The sequence below is a fragment of the Phoxinus phoxinus genome, assembly GCF_949152265.1.
Source record: "Phoxinus phoxinus genome assembly, chromosome: 16".
NCBI lineage: Eukaryota > Metazoa > Chordata > Actinopteri > Cypriniformes > Leuciscidae > Phoxinus > Phoxinus phoxinus.
Window position 1 is genome coordinate 32,736,569 of NC_136891.1, and position 23,239 is coordinate 32,759,807.

Genomic DNA, 23,239 nt, shown 5'->3' on the forward strand with positions numbered 1-23,239 from the left:
GTTTCTTATGTAATATGAAGAATTAAATCGGTTTAATTAATGTACTTGTAAGACCCCCAACAATCTGTTTTGACTCCCTTTGAGTGGTTAATTAAAATAAATATTGTATTTAACATAAAAAACGAATAAAAATAAGCATTAATCAGTATTAAATGTCTGGTATATTTACTTTGTTTTAGGAATTTAACCGGTTAAGGAACATTTAATAAAAATGACTGAAAATGCGATAAAGAGCCTCGACGTCCGTATAATTGGAGCATCCACTCCGGGTTTTCCACGCTAATATGCAGGTAACCACTCCCTCACAAGCGCTGTGGATTCGCCAATCCAGTTCCAGTTGATACAGGTGGTTAGGAAGCCTTTTCCTTGTTTTCCATATACTTTCTATTCACTCCCTCACTTTTCGTCTCGACTCAAAAAGCATGTTCCCCGTTGCTCCCGATCCCCGAACACCACGGCAACGTCCCGGACAGCTTCTGCATCTTTCAAAAAAATTATGGCGGGACCCTTTGTGAATAAACCGTTTTCTCACGGCAACTTCTGGGACACAACGTTTGGATTTTAGATCGCCTCAAGTTCAACAACCCGATGTTCATCTCAAATTTAAACAGGGTTTAAAATGCCGTTCCCCGAGAGAACCGTTGAGCCTCAGCTGGTGAACAGGTTGGGAAGAGGGAGCGATGTCTCCGAGAAGAGCTTCATAACTCCGGACGGTCGTAGAGTTCGCAAACCTGCTTTGTTTTCGTCTTTGGAAGAAGTTTGTTGTCATTCGTTCACCAGCATCCTGTATCAACTGTCCGATCTTTCCCGTCACGCCAGTGACATTTTCCTGGGAATTCAGACTCAGGCTGGGTTGATCTCGCAAAGGACATCGAGGATTCAAGTGCGTCTGGAGAGATTACAGATGACCGCGCGCAAGTTTGATCCCAAAACAGTTAAAATACGTAAGTTTAGAGGCTCAGTCATGTATTTATTGCCTTTTTTAATGCTTGGTAAGACTTTTATGAACAAGTCAATAACAAGATCACTTAATAAACATAAAACTTGAGCCATTTCTTAGGCATATCGAGTAATTATGTTATGAGTTATTACGCATTGACGCAAAATATGCTTGTTAATGACTTATTTGTGAAAGTTGTACGTGATTCTTGATTATGAAGAACACGTATAGTGTCACGTGCCGATTGAATGTAACTTTGAAAGGCTGCACTATTATGGATTGGGTCTGCAAGACAAAAGGCGAGTGTGAATGTTATGAGACGAGTGTGTAATGATTTGAGGTGAAGAGAAGGCAGTTTCCCTTAAGGGCCGAAGTCCTGTCAAACGTGATAGATCTGCTTTAACTTACCATCTGGGCCCAGCGACACCCCAACAGTAGCAAACCCCCCCCAAAAGACACCCCACCTTCTTAAGGGTGTGTATTCGTTAGGATTTATTAAAGTGATTAAGATTTCTATTTCAAATACATGCTTTACATCACCAAATACATCTCCAAATCAGCATATTAAAATTGTTTCTGGAGGATCATGTGACACTAAAGACTGGAATAATAATGGCTGCTGAAAATTCAGCTTTGCCATCACAGGAAATTTAATTTTTAAAAGTTATTAAAGTAGAGAACAGTCATTTTAAATTAAAATAGTAGGCCTATATCAGCCTTGGCGAGAAGAGACTTCTTTCAAAATCAATCTTACCAACCCCAAACTGAAATGCTGGGTTGTTTTAACCCAATTTTGGGTCAAATATGGACAAACCGAAACGTTGGATCAAAAATGCAATTTAAAAATGTAACCCAATGGCTGTGTTTGTCCATATTTGACCCAAAATTGGGTTAAAACAACCCAGCATTTTTTAGATTGAAAGGAAGTGCAAAGTGACCTTTTTTTTGTATAAAACTTAAGTTATACAAGAACTTCTATACAACTCCTTTTTTTTTTTTTTTACGTATTATGGAGACCATATATTTATATAATTTGACCAGTTTGATTGTATTTCTTCTCCGCCAATGAAAACGACTTTAAATGAAGCCATCCGACTGGAACAAAGCATGTTAGCTGATGCTCAGACTTTCTAAAATGCATTCTCACTGGTAAGAGAAACCCCACTCAGAGCGAGAGAAAACGCTGCTTGCTTACACACACTGATACAAACTCGTTTACTAAGAAGTCTTTGGATTGGATTGTAATGTGTACTGTAAACTGGCATGTTACCATTGACAGCCTTCTAAAAGAGGGTTGTTAACTGACACTGCTAATGACATGAGTCACCTGTGAAGGTGAATAAAGGTTCCCACAGGGAGAGCTCTTCTTTGGATGTCCTGAGGATTGCTAATAATGAACAATTCAACAATAGCAGCACGTCACATCAGTCAGACGGACACTGCACGACTCGCTGGTGCTCAGGGCTGTAATTGACAAGATGGTCTCATGACAATTCCTATATTTTACGAATTGTTTGTCAATTCTTATGAAGGCATAAAATCTCATTCTTACATTTTGTTTGATCTGCTCACACCCCCTTAGGGTTCGAGTTAGGGGTGGACCTTCATGCTGATGTTTTACCTACAAATCATATGTTTTCTCAAGTCAGAATGCATGCATTTATATGATATTGCAAACTAGTACCATGAGAAATAAGATTGGAATTAATGGCAGTATCTCACATAGTGTCATCCTCATTTTAGGGCAAAATAAGAATTTGTATTTCATTTAATTAATTTATTGAGTAATTGTAGTTTAATAGAAATTCGGAATCGGTAGTGTCATACTTTTTGCAAGTTTGAGACCGATGTTTCCAGATGAGTTGCAGTTGTGTGTGAGAGAATTGGAAATTGACCCTTCGCAGGGAGCTTGATTGACAGGTGATCTGACCAATCATACTTCTCCATCCGCCATTTTGTCCGACAACGATCGCAGTCAGGAGAGTTAGTAGATTAACATGGGAGGATTTGAGCTTGAGAAGCGGAGTGTACTGACGTCTCTCCGCGGTTAAAACAACATTCCTTCTGATGTTCATTCATGTTTATTTGATGCTATAAATGAACTAGAAGGAAGAGATGATCGGTTCACGAGCGGCTTTAACTGAGGCGACAGCGATCTGTCACAACACATTAAAGAGCCACAAAACGCTATTTATTGTTTACATTTCTTTAAAAAATTGTTTTAAAATTTTTTATTGTTTACATTTCAGTGTGTTGTCAGTGTCTCTCTGCTCCGCGATGTGTTTTTCACTGCGTGAGAACATGGTGTGTGTGAGCGGCGTAGCTTGTCGGGCATAGCGACAGTAACTAAGGGGGGCGGGGCTTTGCGAACGGTCAATTGCAGACTGACTGTCACCACACACCCATGTTAGGTTGCATGTTTTCTGTGTAAAGATCGTCTTTTATTTTTAAAATATGGAATAATATGATCATCTGGTTGTCATATACACCCCTGGTATAGAGAGAGCATTAAAGCTTGTTTACATTCTCTGCACCTCAGATCGTTTATTTGGTTTAACAGAATTGATTCGTTTTTTGTTCCTTGTGCCTGAATTTCTTGCTTATCTTGATAATGGTTTAAAACAGGAGGAAGTTAGTCCGTGGCTCATTACTACTGTTTGTCAATGCTTAACCCGGACACTGTTATTCAATTCAATTAATTTATTTGCAAAGCACATTCAAAATCAACCTGGGTTGGCCAAAGAGCTGTACATAAAAAAGAGAGAAGGAAAATAAGAACAAGAAACACTTAATAGTTACAAAAGATTAACAGCACAGGAGAAAAGTTGTTTAACAGCTTAGGGCCAGCCACAAGACTCGGTCACCCGTACGGGACAGACGGGAGATTATGATGATGTGATCTGAATGGGTAACAGTTAGCAGAAATGTATAGCTTTATAATCCTTATATTTGAGGATTTGACATTTAAACAAAGGACTGTGTCTGTGTGTGTGTGTGTGTGTGTGTGTGTGTGTGTGTGTGTGTGTGTGTGTGTGTGTGTGTGTGTGTGTGTGTGTGTGTGTGTGTGTGTGTGTGTGTGTGTGTGTGTGTGTGTCTGTCTGTCTGTGTGTGTCTGTGTGTGTGTGTGTCTGTGTGTGTGCTTGTTTATGTGATTTATGAGCACACAAATGTGTGTAATGACATGTGCATTACAACTTAAACGTGGTTTATGAGGACATTTCATGAGTCCTCGTAATTCAAATAGCTTAAAAAACAATGTTTTATAAAAAATAGAAAAATGCAGAATTTCCTGTGATGGGTAGGTTTAGGGTGTGTGTGTGTGTGTGTGTAGGGATAGGGGCAGTGTAAGGGGAGAGAATATACAGTTTGTAGTACAGTATGAAAACCATTATGCCTATGGAGAGTCCTCATAATGTAGGTGCGTGCGTGCGTGTGTGTGTGTGTGTGTGTGTGTTTTAAAGGTCAGTATGTGTTTGTGTAAAGCTCAAGGTGTTGGGCCAAGGTCAGCTTCTGTTGGCCTTAAATGAGAAACACCTGATGGTTAGTCAGGCTTGTCATCCTAAGTTCCTTTGTTTTCACAGACTGCATTTTAAGGTACTTTGCAAAACTTGCATGATTTTATTATTTTATTATTTATTTTTAATTTAGGACAGTAAACGAACAGCCGGCAGAACACATTGAAAGTTTTCAGTTGAAAATTGTGTTTTGTAAGTGTTCATAATAACTAATTAATATGAACTATTTATTATTAAATAATAACTATTTAAAATGGCAGGGCTTAAAAACATGTGCAAATGATACATTTCCGTGACGATGCACAGTTTTGTCAACTGTCTCCGGGCCGTCATCAGGTAGTCCTCATCGTCAAGCCCTGAGTATGGCCTTTAAAAGAAAAAGGGCATACAGGGCCTTTAGCAAATTACATGCAGTCATTAAAGGGACAGTCACTGGATCATTGAGCTCAAAGGCACAGTGATGAAAGCTCTTGGATCACCCCTTGCACCCTTTTCTAACCTTTTGGTTACCAGCCCGAACTGTCTGAACCACTTAACCACTCCAGGACAACTCCATAATAATCCGGCTCGCAATATGGTTTACAACCTTCTTTGGGGGATGCAACTAACACATTGTTTTATTACTGTAACACTGGTGCTTTTCAAACACATACAAACACACATCTCCTGCTGAGCTGTGGAATTTCTCTGTCTGACTTCCCTGGATATTTTTAGTGTGCGTGTGTGTGTGTGTGTGTGTGTCTTCTGCTCCACTCAGGCTTTTTCTAGGTCCGCTGCTAGACTTAGTTTTGCATATGATGGTCTAAAAGGGTGGAGTTGATCACGTAAACAATAGTGTTCCAGTTCACTCTATCTACAGTATATCAGTGAGTACATGATTACACCAGTGTGCGTACAGATCAAGTGATTGCTGTGTTCTCTGATTGTGCGTTTACTTTACAAACCTCAGAGGTCTAATTAGGACTCACTTAGCCGCAGTTGTTGTCAGATTGTTGTCAGTGTATTTATCTATTAAAACTGTTTATTTTTGTTAGATTATCACAGTTTCGGGTTCATAATTCTTTGTTTTTCTCATGGTCAGGAATATCTTTTTTTTTCTACACTTTCTTTAATTCGCTCTCTTTGTTTGGTGTGTTTTGTATGCATGGACTCAGATGGGATTTCTGGGTCCAAGTCCAACCCAAGTTCAAAACAAGACCCAGGGGAAATCATCACCTTTAACCTCTGGTGCACTCGGCATGGGAAAAGAGCAGAATCATTCTTTCATTCCCTGACCACCACCACCAGACCTCAGCCCCTGATATATGCAACACCGGCTGGTTTTACACACACAAAATCAGTGTATCTAGAGTCTATATTCAGAAACTCACTTAAATACACAGCCTCAATTGCACATCAGCTGTTGGCCAAACTATTCCCAAAAGCATGTTCAGCCGACCACCAAATTTACTGATTCCCATTATATACTGGGATGGTTTCCCATGATACTTCCAGATCTGCGTGATATTCTAGACTTTTCCTCAAACTAACGAAAGGAATAACTTGAAGTTTTACTGGCTCTATTTTTCACCAATATTTGTTTGGTTTTGATCATTTTATTTGACTTTTTTAGTCCATCCATCTTTTTTAGGGATGCGTCATGCGTGTATCATAACGGGTATTGGGTAGAGATGCACTGATGTCGCCAATATTTATCAGCCGTTTTTTGATCAATTCTAACCCATCTGCATATAGGCTATAACATGGAAAAGTCTGATAACAAACCGAAACATATATGTATGTATAGGCTAACATACAAAATATAGCAGGGCTCGACAACAAGGTCTCAAAGTGACGGCAGCTTCCTGTTTTTATTGTTAATTAAACCACAAAAGAAAAAAACAATCACTGCCTTTGTCTAATTTAATAAGGATTAATATACATTTTATTTACGCATTGAATAATATGCAGTGTTGTTTTAATTAATTTATTCAATTTGTATACCTGAAAACTACTGTTAGACCTACCTGAAAATCTCTGTTTTATTTCATGTTGTATTTACGTATTTATTTGGCCTGATGAATGTTAAATAGATCCAGTCTATATTAATATATAATTGTTTGTTAAAATCGTTATCGTATTGGCCAAAAATATTATAATTTTGGTGCATATTACAGGTAGCTGTCAGTTTTGGATATTTAATTGTGCTGCTCATTTCCACTATTTTTACTTTTAGATTACATTTGCCGTCATCTTTAACAATTGTTAAATACAATCTTTGACTATCTCAAAATGAATATCAATTTATAAATCCATATTCACACTGTAGCATATAATGTTGTGATGTCTAAATTCACTTGAAGTATTGTACAAAATTTACAAAAAAGTATTGAATTGTAATACTGGACAGTTAATTATGGTCATTACATGAAGTAGATTACATCAGAATTGGAAAAACAAAATTAATATCAGTGCATCTATAAAGTTTTGAGATTTAGAAAACAGTCCCGAAAGCAAAGTACAGTAGACAGACCGTGAGCTTGAACCTGCAAAGCCTAATGTCCATTTAAAATGTGTTAGTTGCATTTCTTCCCTGGCTCATCCCTTTGAAACCGGGAATACCCGTATAAGTGCTGGGATTTTAAGCTTGCAAAAGCCATGAGGATTAAAGCCAGATAACATCATGCCTGGACATGTGAAAGTATATTTCTCTTTCTGCTTGTAAATAGGACATTTTTTCCCAGTGTGAAACCCTCTCACGTGTGTTTGAGTGGTCTCAGGAAAGTGCATTAGTGTTATGATAGCGCTGTCGAAACATCTACATGTTTCTATGTTTGATGCCTCTCTGACACAGCATATTAGTGCACAAAACCACTGTGTGCTGCTAACAGTTATAGAGCAGATCCTTCCACATTGCTTTATTACTTCTTCTCCACCCAACTCTCCAAAAAATGCATCTCTGTTCAGGCACAGCTTGTAAAGCATGTCCACAGGGCAAGGTAAGGTGCAGCCAGAGCACTTAACTTTAAAGGACTACCCAGAATCCAAATGGGTGTTTTGGATTTGAAATGACTTTGCATGTCATTTTATTCATTTGATCCAAAATGAACTTTTTTTTTTTTTGCACCTATTTTGCAATCACTGCAATGCTAATCACATGCAGTGTTATTTAAAAAAGATTGTTAATTGTGGAAGTGAGTGGCTGAAGGTTTGGTCTATCTTTGAAGATTAGAAGAAGGAAATTCTGAGATGGATGGGTGAATGTTTTTTGTGTTACTCATTCGCAAAAAAAATTGAATCAATCTGAGGGATATTATCCCTTTCACACGTAAGTTTAAAATATTTTAAGGCCGTGTGTCCACCAAAGCGTTTTTAGTGAAAAAGCGTTTTTAGCGTTTTTGTGAAAAGAGGAGCATGTTCCGCCGCAAAAGTTCCTTCTTGCTATTTTGCAGTTCCAGAAAACAATTCCTCTACTGACCAGGAAAAACCGAGTCTAAAGACAGCGGCGCCGCGCGTTAGTCATATGCTATTTTAAGGGCGCGTGCTTGGCCATTATGTAGCGTGTGAACAACACACACACTTTGATTCTCTAATCTAAACGGACGCAGCAGTTTTCATTTTTGCAAATCATACATTATTACAAGGAAAAATATTAACACACTAGGGAAATCATTGTTGTGTCCATGAAGATGTGAAAAAATAAATCTAGATTACACATTTACCCAAATTATTATACGCCTGTTTAACCGAAGCTAATGTGTGTGTGTTTCTCCATCATCCTCATACAATGTCACTTCTCTGTGTTTTACGGCCCTGACGAGAACGTCGGTCTCCTCGGCTGTGAACCGCTCCTGGCGTGCGCCGGCAAACCCGCCGTTATAATAGCAATCCGCCGTTATAATAGCAATCCGCCGTTATAATAGCAATCCGCCGTTATAATAGCAATCCGCCGTGGAACAAGCGCGCCGGCTCTTAAAGGGAATGTGAGAGGACGCTCTGATTGGTTTATTTCACGTTACGCCCAAACCACACCTATGAGTAATGAAGCGACTTCAGACCAACACATTTTAGATTTGCGTCGGGCGCAAGAGTCGTTTATCCCGCCGGTATAATAGCAACAGCGCCGGGATCCGCCCACAGAGTTACTTGCGTTTCGCGTTTGATACTTGCGTTTAAGATCGCTAAAATAGGGCCCATGGTTTTTTCATACAAGGTTATCTTAATTTTTTTTTTTAAATGCAATGTGCCCTTTAAGGTGTGTGTACCACTGTTGTGGCTTTTTGGTGTCTGCAGAAATACTATGTTTTCCCCTTAATTGGATGCAGCAGGTTCACCACTCTAGACATCTGGAGGTTAAGTAAGATGGATTAAAGACAGAAGGAAGATTTGAAATCTCACGCACATGGAGGAGCAGAGTTACACAAAGAACAGAATACTGTACGTTGAGTAAGGCGGATGAAAGATGCGATTATGTAACCGGTTTCGATGGACTGACGGACTGTCAGTCTTTAATCTTCGATGTTCTGCCAGGCCCTGGTAGAGCGGCTAGTCATCGGTGTGCCTGTTTAAACACTAAGTGGGTCCCAAAAATGCAACAAAGTGCATTTTCTAAGTCATCGAACGTCTCAGAAATGTCTTTGGTCTGCATTCTTGTGTGAAATTGAATCACAGAATCCGTTGGACGGTTTGCTTTCTGTCTCTGCTTTTCAATGCTCTTTATTTACACACTCATTCTGCAGTTGGAAGCGTTCTTGATGTCCTTTGCCTTTCATATATCGGCTGGTCCAGATGTGTGTGTCCATTCAATGTTTTGTTTTTAAGTCCTTGATGTTCCTCTTGATCTTGCTCTCTCAGATCTCACCAGCCTCTCCTCTCCGAGTGTGACCTGATCCATCTCATCTGGCCTCGACTGACCTCATGTCCTCTCATGAAGCCTTTATTAGCCGGCGATGTATTGTATGCCATGTTTTTGGAGGTTAGAGCAGTGTTTATAGAGTTTATTTCCCATCCTAGAGCCAGGTGGATTACTGGTGGCATTACAGTGCTATGAGGACCTTCTTCTCTTGTAGACTTTGAAAAATATGCCGTTTTGTAGTTTAAGTCCTCGGTTATCGGGATTTACGGGCACTGTGGGATTCCAAATGCATGAAGAACCCATGTGCTTTTCATCTCAAAATTACATTAGATTGTAACTTTGTGAATAGGACTATTGATTCATGGTTCATACAGCTTTGATTGTCCTGTTTTTCTCAGTGGCCACTCCAGATTGGATCTGGAACTACGTGTGTTTACTTTGTGCTTTCACCAGCCCACGTGCCCGACCTCTGTCTGTAGGCTCAGGTTTGTTTTTCCATCAAAGAAGCCCTGGGGCAGGGCTGATGTGTCCCGTAACACGCTCATGTTAGCGATGAATGTGATGAAAGCTGTGTTGTCCTTGTTCTCAGGCCTAATCCAATAGCCATTGTGTTTTCAGAGCTATCTCACTGCATAATAAACGGATCAAACAACCCATGTGCTTGCGCAGACATATTGATTACCGTATTTTCCAGACTATAAGTCGCACATTTTTTTCATAGTTTGGCTGGTCCTGCGACTTATAGTCAGGTGCGACTTATATATCAAAATTAATTCATACTGACTGCGATGAACCAAGAGAAAACATTACCGTCTACAGCCACGAGAGGGCGCTCTAGTTAGCGGAGTTGTTCAGAAGCGACACCGAGGAAGAACTCAATGTATTCAGTAGGGCTGTCACTTTTTATTCGATATTCGAATATGCATTCGAACATGACGTGAAATATCCGTAATCGAACTTCAAATAAACTATCCGGTTTTTAAAGTGCCATGTCTAGCGCATTTTTTACAGTCTATGATTAGACCGTTTGTTTTTTATTTTTAAAAAGCGTGTTATTTTGAAAGCGTGTTACAGGTTATATAGGCTATGTTATAGTCAGATATGACGGCGCGCTGCAACACGTATCACCGCAGATGATCTATTCATCAAGCGTCAAGCCAACGTGCAAACTATCGCAAATAGATATTCGAATACATAGGCTGGTTTTTGATATCCGTTCGAATTTGATTTTTCTCAAAAGTGACAGCCCTATTCAGTGATGTGTGGAATAAGATCGGGAGCTTGGTGAACTTGCTGACCGGTAACTTGTTGGACTCGCTGGCTAATGTTAGTTTAGCCTATTCAGCCTCCCAGGTATATGTTATTTATGCTAATGTGCAGCTGAATAACTGTTAATGTGTTACGCTAACACACCGGACACTATTCAGCTGTTGTTCTGTGTGCTGTTGTGGAGCTGAATAACCTTTCCAGATTAAATGTCTGTTCTTGGTCTTGGATTTTGTGAAATAAATTTCTAAATAAATGCGATTTATAGTCCAGTGCGACTTATATATGTTTTTTTCCTCTTCATGACGCATTTTTTGACTGATGCGACTTATAGTCTGGAAAATACGGTAATATGGTGGTCCAGGGAAGGTAAACAAATGGGAATATCTCACATTTGGATGTGTGACAAGTTTTTCTCATTATAGGTCAATTAGGTATAGGTATGATAAAGAATGAATGTACAGTTGGACAGAGTGATTTCACGGAAACTCAAATGATGAGGCTTTTGGTGAGTGTTAACAAGGCTTTATGAGTTGCTGGCTTTAGGTATTATGCTTAGTCATCCAGTGACGTACTTTAGAAGAAGCAGATGGACAACTGGGAGATGAATTTTGACTATTGTGTAAACAACATCAGATTTTTAAAACAACTGGAGGGGAAATATTAAGGCAGAGTTGCATAACCATATCTCTAATATTTGTGGGGTGGGTTTTTTGAACTGTGAGAAATGTATCTTTATCCAATGAAATTATCTCATCATTGTCAACTGTAGAATTATTGGGTATCTTTTTCCCATGCGATGACATTAATCAATCATAATAGTGGGCATTTACTGAGAAGTCCTAAAGTAGACATTGCACTAAAACTGAGCGTTTGGGACAGAAAGTCAGAATGAGGGTTGAAAATCATTTTTGTGAATGAATGATACAGTATATCATATGAAATGCCTTTTTTTGTATGTGCAAAAATTTTTACTTGCATTATAAGTGAATCTCAAACAGCATTAAACCGATAAAAAAACAATTATGATAATTATAATTTTTAATATATATATATATATATATATATATATATATATATATATATGTTGAGATGTAGAAGCGTATATATACTGATGTAGAAGCACCTAATGGTTGTAAGCTACCTTGAAAAAAAAAAAAAACTTAAACTTGACCCTCAAATCTGATTAATTGATCGGAATGTTGTTTCAGAATCAACAAAAATGTTGATCCAGGAACATAATGTTGTACATGTTAGAATCACGTTTACCGCAATGATCAGCTTTTCAGATATCTGGATGTTAATCTGCTTGAAATTACTCATTACAGGCCAAGTGTAAAACAAAGAATGAAATGTAGTTGTTCACCCAGAAACAGGGCAACCAGCTCCCAGAAATAAGATAAGGAAAGCAATAAAAGCAGTTATAAACATGAATCAGTGCGACATACACACACAAAATATTTTATGAAGCGCTTGTTTTATTGCAAGTGTCGAAGTAATCCAGGTGGAATTTGTCCATGTGTTCATGACTCGACTCTACTTACTATCATGACTAGACTCTAGCTACTTACTATAGACATCACTATCTTGATCCTCTTCTCCTCTTGGAGACTCATGTATTAGTCAGTTCTGCAGTGACAGAAGCTTTCCACATCACTCTTAATCATGTCAGAATGAGGCCTGTTGGACTGTTTTTGGATTAGGGTAAAAAAACACCCTCCCTTTTGTCCGAGGTCAAAGGTGCTTTTCTCAGAGGTACAGCCGTTTGAAAGGACAGATCATTAGCGTTCCTCCCAGACTGGAGAGCCTCTCCCACGGGCTGTGCGCTGGAGGCACAAGTTCAGGAGTGGAAGTGGTTTGGTTTGGTTTGGTATGGGTGGTGTTTGTGTTAGTTCAATGCTATAGTGTTATCACCTCTGTGAATGTTGTTTGGACACGAACCTCAAAGCGGCCACATGAGAAATTGTTGGGCACGGCACGGTACACCCAGGCACACACACACACACACACACACACACACACACACACACACACACACACACACACACACACACACACACACACACACACACACATTACTCAGAATAACAGTGCACTGGACACTTGAATAATGCAGTAGTTATTTCCTGAAGAGCAGGTGTGTGCAATATTTTTGACATGCTATTTTTGTTTATTTGTTTATTTTCATGCAAATCGTAGTGTCATATGAATTAGTTATAGATTACTGTTGAAACTCGGTAAAGAGATGGTAGGGATTTTGACTGATTTTCTCTCTTATGCTTTCCAAGGCTGCAGTTATTTCATCAAAAATAAAAAAAAATCTTTTTTGAATAGAAATGTAGCTTATTCCTGTGATGACGACACAGCTGAATTTTCCATCATCCATTGGAGTCGGGGAACGTATTCCGACTGCTGTTTTTTGTTGTTGTAATAAATGTTTTTTTATAATTAAAAATATTGTGTATATTTTATTAAGAAAATTGTGGTTCAGTGTTGTATAGAAAATATTAAGAACATTTCACTAATAAAACCAAGAGATGCATTTTCCTAATTTTTTTAATGAAACATACACAATTTTGAGGCTTGAATTGAGGAACCGATTAAGCTGATAAAATGAAGGAAAAAAGGCTACCTATTTATTTGAAGAGAATTATGTGGCTTTATTTAGAGACACCATTGTTAGTTCCCAGCATGCTTTGCACATGGCTGGAAATGGAGAGGAAATATTGAAATTAAGTGTCATTTATGTGTTTTTGAGTAAAGGGAAACTTCTGTTAATGTTTAATGTTCAGTTATTTTTGACATTTGAAAGAGTTTCTATTATGTTAAAGTTTTGACCGTTACCATTGTGCAGAAGAGTAGGGCTTATAGTTAGGTTGTGAATAACTGCAAGTACTGATACTCGGACCGTGTTGCTTATTCATTGAGCAACAACTTTGCTATAATGCTAGTGCAGTAACAAGTTTGGTCCTGTGCTGTGCTAGCAGCATACAGTCTTTTAATAATGCAATATAACTCACTCTAATTCACACACTTTTGAAGCGTCAACTTAAAATAAAAAAGCATATTTCTAGCCTGGGTTTCCCCATACTGCCTTTGCGCAGCGCGATTTTATTCACGCTGAAAGGCAGTCTGGATACCATGGACCAGATTTTCGCCTCATCTAGGGAACCAATCACAGAACGGGGAGGGAGCAGCAAGACGATGACGACATCTATGCGACACAACTAAGCAGTTTGTTTATATCCATATATATCTTCGACCCTCATGTTTATCTTGCACAAACGGCAATAATCGCTGAACGTCATTGTTTACAAAAAAATATCTTACCCATCGTCTTCTTCCTTGTCTAATTTCTGTCGCTCTACATACATCATCTGGTATAATGGAAACGATTGGCTATGAGCTACGTACAGGCGCATTTGATAGACATTCTTAGCACCCAATAAACGGCGCCGGGCATTCGTAAACCACGCCTCAAATACGAGAAAATGAACATGTGGTTCCCAGACCCAAGTCTCAACGAGAATTGGGTCTGGCGTTAGCCAGGCTAGCATATTTCACTAAATATATTAAATTCATTGGATCATAGACTAAATAATAATGCAATATAACTCAGTCACTTTAATTCACACACTTTTGAAGCGTCAACTTAAAATAAAAAGCATATTTTAATAAATATATTAAATTCATTGGATCATAGACTAAATAATTAAGGTGATTTTACATGATTTATTCAGGTAGATTCCATGAAAGAAATGAAGCCTTAACTACTCAAAAAATAATATTGTTACCATAATTTTTTTAAATTAAATAGCAGTAAATTTTTTACTGTGTGTGTGTAGTACCTTGCTGACATCGCACAGTGTACGCCATTGCCCGGTTTTAGTGATGCTCTTCAGCAGGTGAGCTGGGCTCGTGTCACCGAAAACATAAAGCTCATTGTGTCTGTGTGCCGGAGCTGTAGCTCGTGGGCTGCTGTCGTCGCTCAGTAAAAATAAACACAGATTTTCCAGCCCCATCTGTCGCTCGGTCTCTCTCTCCAACCCCTCTCTCCTTTCCTCACTCACTCCTCTCGCTCCTGCTCTCGTGTCCCCTCTGAACTCTCTTATTAGACTTCATTTTCTCCTTCACTCTTCACATGACTTGGATTACATAGTTTGAGGGTGTGTGTGTGTGTGTGTGTGGCGTGTAGCCGAGCCAGGGCCTCACGTCCCACTGTGACCAAGTTCTACAAAGGAAATGCCACACAGACCCCAGAACGTTTTATTCACCGTGAAATGCTCTTACAACAGTAATGCTTTGCGACTATGCAAAGGAACCCGTTTACCAGGGACCAGTTCAAATTCATATCTGGAATAATTTTTCCCATGTGAGTTGTCAGGAACATTTAAAAAGATCTGAAAATGTTCACCTTAAAATTTTGTCTTTTTCTGTTCACAATCATCGTTCCAAACCTGTATGACTTTCTTTATTCTGCAGATTTTTTTTTTTTATAGCAAACTGGATAATCCAGTCAGTTAATTAAACTCAAGAACCGGATACGTTTTATTCATGGACAAATCTTTCAGACCGTTTTTGTGAAGTAAATTGAAAAGATTGTTGTTGAAAGGATGTGACTCAAAAAAAACGATTAATTTATAAAGAAAGAATGATTCACAGCTTTTCTCAGGAACTCTCATGTACACACCAAAGAAGTAACAACAACAACTTACATTTCGGACTGTCTTTCACTTAAAACCATTGTAAGACTTCGGAAGACTTGTAATATAGTGAAAGAGTCATATGGACCACTGTTTTTTTCTTTGTTTTTTCATCATTTTGAAGCTTGAATGCTTCCGCTTGGATGTTCATCCACCTTTTATTTATTGATAGGAGTGACCAAAATTCACCCTATTGTGTTCCATAGAAGAAAGTAAGTCATTGGCTGGGTATTGTTCAAAATCTTTCGATCCGGTGCCAATTTCGATACCTCAGTTTCGATACCGGTTCCTAACGATACTTTTTCACTCAGGGTAACATTAATAATAAAACTGGTTGTGCTTTTTGGATAGGGGTGCGCCGGCAGACACTGAATCTGAATGAAAATTGTATTAAAATGTATGAGGCGCCGTCTAGGGCTTAAATCAAACTTCATTCACGCACACATATTAAACACTTGCATACACATATACTAACTAAGTCTAGTCACACATACATGTATACTGCTAAATGCTAAAACAAATAAATATGAAATGCACAACGACACACCTAAAGTCGCTCACGCACATACACGCAAACTCTACACACGAGACGCGCGGAATTCTCATATAAATATTAAATAAATAAATATTCATATGAGATGCGCGCACACACTCGACGCACATACTCATGAGACGCGAGCACACACACAAACTCGCGCACATACTCATATGTGTTGGCTGCAAAGATGAAGATGACTGCTGATTCGTCATCTCTGCAGTATAGTGAACGTGCGCGCCTATAGAGAGAAATTCACCTTTTATTAGGATTACATAATCAAACTATTTGTTTCATTTAAAAGTAGACATTTTATGCTTCTATAGTGTTTAGAAGTGTTTAAACTAGTCCACAGCCAATCATGCTGCATACTTATTAGCTCACTGACGTTGACGAGATTAATCCCTTAGGTATCGAAATTTGGTACCGAACGACAAGGCATGTTTCGATACTCGATAGTATCGAGGCAATTCCGTCGGTACCTAAAAAGTATCGAACTCGATACCCAGCCCTATAGAGCTGGGAAGTCCCGCCCCCTCCGCTAACCCCGCTGGACCTCAAAGTTGAAAAACCGTCAATGCAAGTGAATGGGAGAAAATCATTATTTTCTGGTCCCGTTTGAATTGTGCCATGAATTTGAACATATGTTGTCTGTGAATTTTTTATATAATCTTTCGTGTGAAGAATGCTACAATTTAGCGGGTAGAAGTTTGATACGGGTAGACTTTGTGTGAGAGCACTTTGTAGACTACAACTCTTCGCTGCTTTCGACGCGTTTGAAACGTCAACACCACTAGCTCACGGCTCTAGCTCACGGATCCCGCTAGACATGGCTGTGTCTTTGGTGCACTTCACCGCCTTCTTTCAGGGAGAGGACAAAATCGTTGAGGTTGGCGAAAACCACGGGTAAGTCAACTTTATGCGGTGACGTCACATAGGCGACATGTAGTCTTTCTCGTTATGTCTTTTCCACAACTGCTAGCCGACGAATCATACCATATACTGTCAAACTTGTAACATGAAAGATTATATAAAAAATTCACAGACAACATATGTTCACATTCATGGCACAATTCAAACGGGACCAGAAAATAATAATTTTCTCCCATTCACTTGCATTGACGGTTTTTCAACTTTGAGGTCCAGCGGGCTTTTACGGAGGGGGCGGGACTTACCAGCTCTATTTGTAACAGTGTGTTAAAATGTCTCCTCTCTCTTTGAGTCCCACTGTGAAACAACACAATAGTCATAGCGGCCTATACTCACTTCTAAGAGAAGGTCAGATTTAGTTTCAAATTTAAAACACAACACAAGATGACACAAACTATAGGGAAAAGCGGTGTAATTTCCGTTCTATGTTTACCTTTCCACACTCTTTCTTTTTTAAACATGCACACTGAATACACACACACACACACACACTAGTTGCTCTCCCACTACCTGCTGCTGACATGTATGCTCACCATAACCGTCGCTTTCTAACGGGAGGATGTTATTCAGGAAGAACTGGCGGTGTGGAAAAGCTTCTGCATGCAGGCAATAAAATGATATCAAAACACATTTTCACGCACTTTCAGCTACAGGACCCCTGCGACACACCTCGACCCCCCCTGAACAAACACGCTTTGTGTTGAAAAGTGTGTGTGTGTGTGTGGTCAAATGTGTTTTAGATTTATGCCTGTTCAGCATATTTACACTGACCATTGCTGGAGAGCTTGCACTTTTCTTCCAGACATGGTTTAGTCCTGTGGGATGAGAAAGAGCTAAAAATACAGAAGTATGTTTTCTCTGTTATACTCGCTCTCCTGTTTGTCTTTGTGTGAGACCGTGTGTGTGTGTGTGTGTGTGTGTGTGTGTGTGTGTGTGTGTGTGTGTGTGTGTGTTGGGTATCTTTTGCCTTTAGGTCAGTGTGTATGCAGCGCAGCAGCTGTGTGTGCATTGTCTTGAAGGGGAAGACAGGAATTTGAGGATGAGACAAATATGTCATTTATTTTCAACAGCAAACACAAATGACTTAAAGGGATAGTTCACTTTGAAATTAAATGTTGGTATGTTTTATCTTACCTCAAGGGCATCCAAGCGCGCGCGCCCTCAGATCACTTGGACGTGGTTGTGTACAATAGGTAAAAACTATATAAATACTGTTCGTTTTCTCACACAAACCGCTCGTTTCGTGTCTTCGGCCATCGATGTGCACTTACGATGGGGAATTGTTTAATTTGGACTTCTCTGTGCATGACCATAGACCTGCATTATATGACTGACACACAAGACCGGTTTGACCTAAAAATATCAAAATTGAAACTACTGCGGAGACAAAGACACCTACATCTTGGATGCCCTTGAGGTAAGCTAAAACATACCAACATTTTATTTCAAAGTGAACTATCCCTTTAAGCTCTAAAGGTGGCTTATATGAGCAGAACTGGGGGTGCTGGGTTTACCTCTTAAGAAAAGTATTTTTATATTTTGCACAAAGAAATAAGACACTAAAAACAGACGTGCATAATCTAATAATCAAAACTCTCATCATGTGGACAAAAACACAGTAATTTCAACGTTTTTTGTCATCTCTAAATAATTTTCCAAATTATAATATTGTTTATTATTAAATTCTCTTTATATACTGAATGCTGATTAATAATGCTAAATGTATGGAAAAAAACTCGTCACAAACCGGTTTAATTAAATGGTCGGCGTCATCTTTATGATAAAAAATTATTGTATTTGCAGCATTTCTCATCTGCCATATGAATACCATTGGTCTATAGTCTCAAATATATTTTATAATCAAACAGTCATAACAATGTAATTTTAATTGCCTTATCTCTCGACATGATGGCATATTTATGGTATTTTTGTGTTATTATTACACTCTAAAAAATACTGGGTTGTTTCAACCCAATTTTGGGTCAAATATAGACAAACCCAAACGTTGGGTTAAAAAAATGTAACCCAACGGCTGGGTTTGTCCATATTTGACCCAAAATTGGGTTGAAACAACCCAGAATTTTTTAGAGTGATACCATACCATAGCAGTGTAAAGGACTACACTGGTCTTCTGATGCGATTCGACCAATAGCTGAGTTCTGCTTTTGATGTGAACAGCATTCATAAATATGTTGAGCTGCAGGGCAAATCTCAAACTTATCCATCTTCATCTTCATCTTCATCTGACTCCCCAAACATAGAGTGGTTTGTTCATTTCCCACACTGACTGAAAGGATGCTTGCTGCTGTTTAGATGGATTACCAGACAGCAGAGGAATGCACTGACACACTCCTCAGTACTTCAGTCGACAGAACAGCCCGGACTCATAAAATACTGCTTTCTCTGAGCACAACATCCCATCCTGCAGAGAGACGGACCTCTGACACTCTCACAATCATGGAAAATCCCTAGCAAACTCACTTCCTCTGCGGATGAGCACTGATACTTTATGAAACGTGACCGGGACACAAAGCATTATGTTGCTTTCCTGTGTGTGGTTAGTGTCTCTGGTCTCAGGTTGGAGAAATGTAATGTGTTGGTGACAGCTGGCTGATCATATCAAGGTTTGATCACTAACTATGTTTCCATACACACGTTTTTGTCCGAATTAAGTGATATCGAATTAAAAATTAACTTATGGAAACAGTAAAATTCGATTGAATTTCATGAATATCGACTCAAATGAAATGCGTTCGGTCTTTTTATCTTGATCGATATACGGCTTATGCGATAAACGCTGATGGAAACGTTATTTGCCGAATAAATATTGAATCCATTGTGTCTAGCAAAACTTTGTTCGCAAATGTTGGCTTGAATGTTGTGCGATTCAGTGCGAAAATGAATGGAAACACCTTAAAATGTCTCAAATCAATTCGATATACCAATTTGATCGCAAAACAGCATGTGACGTCTTTACGCACAGGTTTATATTCGCTTTAAAGCCGTCGGATGGAAACACACTTTCTCCAGCTTTATTCACATGAGTTTTTTTACCGAACTTCAGATAATTAGATTGACAAGTGGATGGAAACTTAGCTAGTGTCTGGCCCGCAAATGACGTGTAAAGTAATTCAACACAGCTTTATTGTTAGTAGAGAGATGCTGCACAGACATTATCTGTCGAGAATTAATTCAAACAAATATCTTTTTTTTAGATCTAACGTGTTGTTCTGTCATTTTAACCCTTCCTGCCAAATTCAATCAATAACAGCTTTAACTTTAGCGTTGGAAAGTGACTATTGGTATTTCATGATTTTAATGCACTCCGCTTCACGTTGGGTGGTTCTTTGCCTCCACGTTGTGCATTAAAATTGTGTAATGCACACCTAACCGTGGATTATTCCTTGCATATAGTACAGACTTTATATTATTTTATAAAGAAAACTGTTAGGCTATGTTTACACGGAAACAATCTGAAGAGAAAACGCAAACGTGGCGTTGCTTTATCACTTTTTAGTCTGCGTTTAGACGAGTGTTATGGGGGGGGGGGGGGGGGGATCTGCGTGCACATGGTGACGCAAAAGTGTGTGAAAGTGGATGTAGTGTGCACTCTAGGCGGCGAGGTGGCGATGTGAAGCACTGAAAGTGAAAGAGACGCTGACACAGTTTTTCATGTTTAATACGGTAAAGCTGCTGCTTTAACCCTTGGTGCTCTTCGCGTGTTGCTCAAAAATGACAGATTTTTTTTTTGTCAATGGAATTAATACTATTTTAGTTTGATAATGTTTTGTTATTTTCCTGTACTGGCGCATGCCTGTGACGTAAACGCGTACGCGACGAGAGCAGATCGGTGCCTTCACTGTCTACCAGACTTTTGTGTTTTTACCCTTTAGACGGGTTTTTAAGCCCCAAAACTGCCGTCGCCTTGTAAACGAAAAGCACATCTGATAAAATATTTTTACGTTTTCACCCGCGAACGTTCTTGTGTAAACTGGGCCTTAGCATGTTGTATGAGTTGACCAAGGTTGTCCGACTTTTTATTTGGTACCTTTGAAACCAAATATGACTTTATGATTAGTTGGAGCAGAAGTTTAATGGCCCTCGGGGCTCTAGGTCTCTATTATTTGTGTATCCGAATGGAATCTGATCTAAATTATTGACTGTGTATATCGCAACTGAGAACTGACAAGATCCAATTTGTGTGCCCCGCGCTGCTGTCTCGTTTTCTGGAATATCTGCTTTTTTTTTTTTGCAGAAAATTTTTGCAAACATTTTTTTTTCTTGATTATTTAGAAACCAGACTTTTAATTTGTACCATAATACAATATGAATAAAGTTTGCTTTCCTGTAGCTCAAACAGTAGAGCGTTGACGCTTGCAACGCCCTGGTCATCATGGGTTCGATTCCCAGGGAAAGCAAGAATTTATAATAATGTGAATGTGTGAACCTTGAAATGCAATGTAATTCGCTTTGGATAAAAGCATCTGCCAAATGCATAAATGTAAAGTCATCAATAATTGCTTTTTGATTAAAATTATTGAAATAATTTTAAATATTTAGATATATTTCAAACATCAACAAAAAGTATCAAGATATTTTAGCTACTGTATATATCACCCATCCCTATTTGATCGCATTGTATGCATGCCTTGAAGTGGGGGTGTGTTGACAGTCATTGTTATTCCACTTCCGAAAGCGGCAGCTTTATTTATAAAAGCTCAAACAGTTTAAACTGCAGTATCACGATTACATTCACTCAAGTATATGAGTCATGGTTCTTTAGAGAGTAGTTCATAATCTTACCACACACACAGTGTGATGTCTATCATGTCTAGAGTATTATTAAGAAACCGTAGACTGAGCAAATCTGGACACTTCACAGGAAACCTTAGATGTGCTTTTCCATAATCCAGCAGACCTGGGAACAGCAGTCGAGGGTGTATCGTGTCTTCCAATGAATCATGACGGATTTAATCCACATGCAAACGCCACGAGGGAGTGTTTCAAACGTTGGGAAAGGGATTTGATGTGTGTTTGCTGTCGCTGCCCTGAGCAGGAGTTCAGGTTCTCTGGGCGGGGCGCTTGTGTTGCTTTGAATCGGGACTCGTCTCGTCTTTCACCTGCTTAATCGCTTCAGGATTCCTCCTGAACAACATGTGCATCTATGTGTGGAATTCTGCCCTCGGAACTTTAGAGAGAGAGAGAGAGAGTGTGTGTGTGTGTGTGTGTGTGTGTGTGTGTGTATGTGTGTGTGTGTGTGTGTGTTAAAAAATATTTTCATGATTTGTTGTCACAACTTTTTATCTTTTGTCAAATCAACTTTGATTACTAATGTGTTAAGATAACATATTATTTTGAGTTTCTGTTTACTACACCTTTCTTCTTCATTGTATTAACTCAAACTTTTAATTACAACGAACTCAAAATTGTAAGGCAAAAAGGTAACTTAATTTTTTAAGTTAAACCAAAAAAATTGTTTTTGTGTGTTTGTGATTTATGAGGACACAAATGTGTATAATGACGTGTATTACACTGGTATTACAACTTAAACGTGGTTTATAAGGACATTTCATGAGTCCTCGTAATTCAAATATCATAAAAAACAATGTTTTATTAAAAATGTAAAAATGCAGAATGTTTCCTGTGATGGGCAGGTTTAGGGATTGTGTGTGTGTGTCTGTCTGTGAGAGTGAGTTGTGTGTGTCTGTGAGAGTGTGTGTGTGTGTGTGTGTTGCGGGATAGGGTCAGTGTAAGGGGAGAGAATATACAGTTTGTACAGTATAAAAACCATTACGCCTATGGAGAGTCCTCATAATGTAGTTGCACCAACAGTGTGTGTGTGTGTGTGTGTGTGTTGGTTGGGGAAGATACTTGAAGATCTGTGAAGATCGAAGATCTTTTTGATGAAATTGAGAGCTTTCTGTGTCCATTTTCAGTTGAGCTTCCGTTTATTTTCGCTGATCAATGTTTATATGCGAGTAAAAGCATAAATTAAATCTGTTCAACATCATATAAAGTGATCGTGTCTCTTCAGAACATTTAAACTAAACCGCTCAATTCATATGGATTCGTTTTACGATCTCTTTATGAACTTTTTGAAGCATCAAAGTTTCAGTTGTATAGACTCTGGACAGTAGAGACTCTCAGATTTCATCAAAGATCTTCATTTGTGTTCGGAAGATGAACGAAAGTCATGAGGGTTAAACCAACCCTTTAACACACAACTCATGATGACTCTTCTGTGAAACACAAAGGTATTTTAATGAATGCTGGAGTCCAAACAACATTAAAGCCCATTGTAAGAAAAAAACCCACTGAGATCTTTGTGTTCCACAGAAGAAAGAGAGTCACACAGGTTTGGAAATAACATTAGGGTGATTTTTGTGTGAACTATCCCTTTAATAGCACTGCAAATTTTAGATAATTACTCCAACACGGATTAAAAAAAAAAATACAAATCGCTATTAGTCGATAAAATATCTTTTGGCTTTTTTCATCTCTTCTGAAAACCCCACA

General features: G+C 38.7%; 1 protein-coding gene across 3 annotated transcripts in view; it reads left to right on the forward strand.

Moving 5' to 3' along the window:
- The first annotated feature begins 363 nt into the window (after nt 1-363).
- The window catches only part of nhsl1b (NHS-like 1b), a 130,380-nt gene continuing 107,504 nt past the window's right edge, over nt 364-23,239 (forward strand). For 2 of the 3 annotated variants that reach the window (XM_079639475.1, XM_079639479.1), the window contains exon 1: nt 364-944. In XM_079639475.1, the coding sequence (XP_079495601.1) occupies nt 620-944 (325 nt within the window). In that variant the 5' untranslated portion in view covers nt 364-619. The remainder of the gene's footprint in view (nt 945-23,239) is intronic. The other variant, XM_079639476.1, reaches the window with a different exon arrangement.